Source organism: Camarhynchus parvulus, chromosome 21, assembly GCF_901933205.1.
Source record: "Camarhynchus parvulus chromosome 21, STF_HiC, whole genome shotgun sequence".
NCBI lineage: Eukaryota > Metazoa > Chordata > Aves > Passeriformes > Thraupidae > Camarhynchus > Camarhynchus parvulus.
Genome location: NC_044591.1, coordinates 4310804 through 4317421, shown reverse-complemented (window position 1 = coordinate 4317421; position 6618 = coordinate 4310804). Strand labels below are relative to the sequence as shown.

Here is a 6618-nt window from a genome sequence, read left to right as displayed (position 1 = left end):
CACAACACCAAGGGGGGATGCTTGGCCCCAGTGCTTTTAGTGTTGGGCATTTCTCCCACATCCTTTGCCTATCTCACCTTTCCTGACGCTTTTTCCACCCACTGCCTCATGACTTGAACTCCCATCCCTGCCTGGGATGTTCCCCCTGGCTGCACCACGGCCCCTTTATTTATTTTAGCCACTGTTCAGGCCACAGTGCTGGCCAACTTCTCCCTTTGCTGCCAGACCCAGCCATATGGGGATAATTAGGCTTGGATTAAGTTTAACTCTTTACAAGGCTGCAACACTGCACAGGCCCTTGCAGCTCTTCTCCAGCTCTGTCCCCTCCTCACCTCTCATCCCGGTTTGTTTGTTTGTTTACAGCTGCTCGCTCCTGGAGTTCTAGGAAATCTCTTCCCAAACCAGATAAAAGCAGTTTTGCAGATTACTCACACCCACAGCAGCCACAGCCAAAATACTCTGGCCCCAAGTGCACCACATTCCTCCTTCCTCTGCTTCCCTCCTTCCTCCACAGACCTGGCCCAGGGGATTTGAATGGGTGCTGGGCTCAGGGGGCTGCAGACTCCAGGGCTGGGCTGTTCTCCAGGCTGGGCTGAGGCAGAGCCATGCCTCATTTTGCAGGAGCTGCTGTTAGAAGCCAAGTTACTTTCATAGTCACAGATCTGTGAAAAGCCCAGCATGCTGGTATTACCCATAAAGAATAGTTTTTTCCAAAAATGTCCTCAACTTGACCCAAAGCACTCAGCCCTGTGTGACTCCCACCACCCCCAGCTTCCCTTGGCAGCAAATTGCTAATTGACAAAGGGCTGGGAAGAAAAATAAATAAAGATCCTCCCATGTCCCAGTGGGGCAGAGCAGGTGGGGTCAGGTAAGGCCATGAACCCCAGTGCTCCATGCAGCACCTGGGTGACAAGTTCCACCCCAATCCCATCCCACTGCAGCAGAGTCCCTTAGAGCCTGGGACACATCAAAGCCAGCCCAAGCTGCTCCCAGCCCGTGCTCAGGGCACTGAGCCCTCCCTGCAGCACCAGACATGCAGCTGGGACAGCACAGGGCAAAGGCAGCAGTCCCAGTGTACAGACAGGGTGGGCTGTGACAGTGCAGCACTGAGCAGCTCCATCTTTGTCACTCAGGGGGACAGGGAGTCCCTGTGGTGCTCCTTCCCTCCCCTCTCCTTGACCAGCAGGACACCCAGAGCCATGGGTCACCCACAGTGCCAGAACCCCAGCATGGGCCCTTCCCCAAACCCAGGGCACAGGGAAGTTCTGCTCAGGGCACTGTGGATCACCGGCAGCTGCTCCTGGCTGTGTCAGCCTCAGCCTAGGAAAAGATCCAAACCAGCCTAGTCTTTACCATAGATATTTATTACAAAACACCAAAAATACAAACTGAACATACAAAACATTATCAAAACTGGCCCCGCTGTAGCATCTGTCTGCCCAGGGCCTCTGCAGCACCCAGGGCTCCTGCAACCACCTGAGGTTCCTCATGAACAAACCCTGGCTGAGCACCCTGAGGATTCAAGGGTAATCACACTCAAATCTTCTCTTCAAATGCTGCTTCTTCTTCCTCAGTTTCCCTGAGCCCATGATACTGTAGTTGTAATCAGATGTGACGTAGGGAATCTCTCCCTCAATTCCTTGCTGCAAAATGGAAAAATTAAACCAGAAACAACTGTAAGAACTTGCACCTTCAGCACAGGGGGAGGCACATCCCTCCCCAGGCTGACAGAGCTGAGTGGGAAGGACTCAGCAATCACCAAACCCCACTTTGGCATCTGAAACATGAGCATAACACTCTGTTCTCCCAAGGTTTCTGCGCTTAAGGACAATTTCACAGAGAGATAACCATCTGCTGATGCCCAGGCATCTCCCAGCACGCATCAGCCTCAGGAATAAGAAAATGGAAAACCTGCCAGCCAGCTGCAGCTCAGGCAACTCCCACCCCTCCTGTGAGCTCCTACCTGGCCCACAAGCACACAGTTAGGGATGGCGATGTTCCCAAGGAGCAGACAATTCACAAGTCTCAGATTTGCTGGAGGCACTGGTGTCAGGATGTGGTAAAGCTTCTTCTCCATATCAACTCCTCGGACAATTCCTAAAAAAAAACCCCACATGCAAAGTTCAGTCACTAGGTATCCCTGCTCACTATCACATCCCTACACACGATTGAGCACCCAAGTCCAAACTGGAACATTAAATTAAGTCACAAGGAAACTGAGACAACTACTGGAATTTTGCAAAAGCTACATGGAACGTGCTTTTGAGAACATGAACCAGCAAGTGAGTCACTGTGGAGTTCTGAGAGAAGCTCTGAGTGGCACCATTCAAGGACAGTCCCCACAGCTCTTCCCATCTGTTAACCTAAGTCCAAGGACTGCAATACAGTCTCTAACAGCAGAGAAAACACCACACTCATCCCACTCCTCCAGCTGGTTTTAAAAGAGTAGTTAACTTCATCACTATGCAACCTGTCTGCCTAAACAGGGCAGGTGAGAGCAGAGCTCCAGGTATGCTCACCAAAGCCCAGGCAGTCACAGATTGGTGTCTGTGTCAGCAGGACTGGCCCTTCGCTCTGGCACCGGACTTCCTCGGGAATGCAGCAGAGCCCGACCCAGCTGGCGTTCACCGCGTACATGATGTTGCTGGGAGCAACGTCCGTGTGAATAACCCTGAGAGCAACAGCGTTGAAAGGTACCTGAGGTGGGAAAGGGAAGAGAGAAAAGTGCTCATCAACTCCACATGGATTGAGTTTGAGTTCAGAGATAAGACCCTGCACACTCCCACACCACACCTACACACAGGCACTACGGCAGGGCACAGAGAGCAGCTTCTGCACCAACACCTGCACATGCAGGACACGCAGCACACACGTGCCACACCAGCAAGTTGACAGAGGCCTGGCTTCCAGACACCCTGAATACATATGCAGTAGGAACAGAATTGCCCATCACTTCAAGTTGGGCTCTGTGCACATTCCCCATGGCAAAAAGCTCCTTTACCTGATACGGCACCAGGCTGTGCAGCGGGAGCACTGCCCCGATGTCTGGGCTCTGCAGGTGCCCCAGGTATCCCAGGATGGACATGTCACGCAGGATGCTGCTGTGTACTCGCCTGAAAGAACAGCCCCATGTCAAGGACAACATGTGGTTCTTCTGTTCAGACCTCACAGAGCACTCAACATCCTACTTACACTTCACCTGCCACCCCTGCCCGAGGGAACTCTGGGTGGACATAGAGCAGCTTGTGCTGTGGAGCTGACACGTCCTCCCCTTCAGGGCACTTCCAGCTCTCCATGCTGCCCACTCCCAGCTGCTTGCACTTGGATTGCTGCTTGCCCTTGGTGTGCAGCCCGGCGCTGAAGTGGATGTGCTCAGACGTCAGCGGGGGCATGACCTTCCAGTCACACATGTCCATCTGAACAATGTGGCTGGGTGACAACAGTCGGATGATATCAATGAGGAGCAGCAGCCCTTCACCTTCAGGAGCACAGCAAACACACAACTGCTGCTACTACTGTGACAGGTGGCACAGCAGTGTTAGCTCAGGGTGGACATGCTGTGAATTGTTGTTCCACGTGGTGCTGTGCCACCGTTACCTCCCTCCCACACCTCTCCAGAGCAGATTGACCCCGTTTACCTTTCACCCAGCCCATGGTGTTGATGATTAGAGGCACTTCCTTCTTGTAGTAGCTGAACACGTACTTCACAACATCAAGGTACCTCTCTGTGTCCTGCTCACAGCTGGTCTGGCCATAATACACCATCTTACTGGGCATCTGCTGGTGAGTGAAGGGGGGACCTGGCAAAGAGAGCACCGAACATCCAGTGCCTTCCCCAGGTCAAACCAAAACATTCCGTCCCTGAGCACCCACATGCCTCCTCTCCTGAAATAACCCACTCCTCCCACATGCCAGTTGTCCTTGCACAGCCTGCAAGTAGGGGAAATTGGTCTGTCACTTGCAGGCTGGGAGTTTTGTTTGTTTCGGGTTAATACTGGGTGTGGTTTTTTTGTTTGAAATCACTGCTTACACACTTGCAAATCTTAAAGAACACTGTATGACAAACTGGTTAAACAGTAAACCAGCCTGGCAACAGCCTTTTAGACAGTAACCCAAATCTGCAAGACTACAAACTCCAGCAGTTTCTTGGATTCTGTTTTTTCCACTCATCACAGCAGCCCCAATCTGTGCAGATCCACTTTGGATTTCTCAAGTTTTATCTACGGATACAGATTTTCCCAAGGAGACCTTTCATATCTGAAAGGCAGAACATCCCCTTTGATACATCTTAGCATGCACTGCCACCTCTACAACATCACGCTTCTTTAAAGCAGAAGAACAGCTCCAAGTTACTCAGGGAGCTTAAATGTCCCTACAAGAAAACTTGAACAGCCCTTGGTTTACTCTCCCCAGGAAACTCTGACAGCTGTGGCAGCAGCTTCCCCTGAAGGAGAGCCTCTGCCCAGAACACCCTGTTCATTTCAGAAACGGAACAGGTCTCTGTAACCACAGAAGCAACAGAACACATACCCAGAACGGGCTCCGTGACGCTGCTCAGGGACACGCACCCGGGCGGAGTGAATTCTGTCTGGCCAATGTCACATTCCATGTACTCCACCACAGGAAGCCTGCAGGGAGAGAGACAGGGTGTTAGCATCCCCCAAAAGAACTACACGACCTGAACACATCAAAAGAGCAATCAGATTTTGTTCCGGGTTGCAAAGCTAAAATTCATGAATCTCTCCACAGTGCATTTCTAAGCATTGTAACTCTCCTACTGAACCCAAACTGCTTGGTGCCCAATGTGCTCACACACTCCAAGGCAACAATTTAACAGTATTTCAATAGAAATGTTCAGGAGGCAACTTTTCTGAAATCACTCAAGACAAGAATACCGGTTTTTCTGAATTATTGTTTGTGTTTAAAAACTATGCATCTTTGAGTTCTGATGGCTCTTCTGAGCCCTGTGAAACATTTGTTTTTATTTTTTTCATTCTCCTAAATCTCATGAAACACTTAAAGGCTTGCAGAACATGGAAAGACTCACCGGTTCAGTAACAGGTTAATTAGGTATCTGTTGAATGTCGATTTCCCTGTGTTTTTTGGGCCACAGACCAGCACCACAGGGACACCTTCATCTTCCGCTAGAAAGAAAAGTGGAGTGTGAACTGCACTGATGCTGGCATCACTGACCCATCCTAGGCAATGCCTAAGCTCTAGATGCACATTCTTCATAAGGGAAAATTCGACCCTCAATCAGCAAGTGCTGATTCCATCCCTCCTCCTTGCTCTTCACAGATACAAGTGGTCTGTTGAATACTCCTCCCTAACTTCATTATTTCGGCATACATATTTCAGTCAGGGCACTCTCTCAACTTTAACTCTTGAGAAGCCTAATGAACTTTCTTTTTTTCAGGCTACCAAAGCCACAACATGGCCAAATGCCTGCACTCACCACAGCAGGCCTGGATCAGCTCCTCCAGCGCCAGGCACATGCTCTCCGACACCTGCAGCCCGCGGTCGGGGCTGCACTTCACGATGCCCACGGACGCCAGGACCGCGTGCTCTGGAGTGAAGTTTGACTCCTCCTTTTTCTAGGCGAGAGGGTGAGCGCTCAGCACGGGCTATGTGAGGCCACGGCCTGGCGCCGACAGGGGCGGCCGCCGCTGGCTCTGCATGGGCGGTGCGGGGACGGCACGGGGCGCAGCACGCACCGACCGCGCCGCCTCACCTGGGGCTCGAAAAACCGCGACAGCGGCGGGTGGCTCAGCAGGAACCGCGTCACCGGCGTGTCCAGGTGCTCCAGCAGCACCACGGCGCAGTCGGGAGAGAACCGTGCCATCACCTTCATCCGCGCCGCTGAAAGAGCCGAGTGCCGCCATCACCACCCTCAGCCCCGCGCCCGCCCGCGAAATGGCACCCACCCGCCGCGCAGCGCCCCGCGCACAAAATGGCCGCTCCCCGCACCGCCCGTGAAATGGCGCCCGCCCGCGCCCCGCTCCTGTCCCGCACTCACGGCGGCGGACGCGGTGCGAGCGCATGGCGGCGCGGGCGGCGGCGCGCAGCTGGCGGAGAGCGGCGGCGGGCGGGCGGGCGCCGGGCAGCGCCTCCAGGCTGAGCGCGCAGTGCGTGGCCGGCGAGAAGACCGGCAGTCCCGGGTGGTGAGAGGCCACGGCGAAGCCCAGCAGGCGGACGGCACCATAGAGGCAGCGCAGGCGGCACTTGCCGGTGAAGGTCAGCGCCTGCAGGACAGAGCGGGCGGTCAGGCGGTGCGGGGTGCGGCGCGCCCGGCGCGCTGTGGGCGCTGCTCACCTGCCGCGGCTCCAGCAGCAGCACGGCTGTGCCCTCCGCCGCCTCCACGGCCACCAGCCCCGGCTCGGCCGGCGGCACCATCCCGATGCGAGTGAAGGAGGCGGCGAACTCCCGCCAGGCCGCCTCCGCCCGGCTCGCGCGGGCCAGGGCACGGGCCGAAGCCCGGCGGGGCGGCTGCGCCGCGCGGGCATGACCGCCGAGCCTCCTCCGCCTCCCGGGGCCGCCCCTCGGCCGGCCCCGCCTCGCCGGTGCGAGGCCCCGCCCGCCGCCGTCGCCCCGTTAAGAGCCGCCCGCGCGGTGCGGGAC

At 55.0% G+C, this 6618-nt stretch overlaps 1 protein-coding gene across 1 annotated transcript; it reads right to left on the bottom strand.

The window, feature by feature from the left end:
* Positions 1-1343: 1343 nt before the first annotated feature.
* Positions 1344-6503, bottom strand: NOL9 (nucleolar protein 9). The gene is given in 13 exon segments (XM_030963868.1): positions 1344-1643; positions 1964-2097; positions 2520-2697; positions 3002-3113; positions 3193-3478; positions 3639-3800; positions 4531-4628; positions 5048-5144; positions 5456-5594; positions 5732-5859; positions 6017-6242; positions 6313-6485; positions 6488-6503. Coding segments are annotated over 13 exon segments (1872 nt in total). The 3' UTR covers positions 1344-1520.
* Positions 6504-6618: the final 115 nt, after the last annotated feature.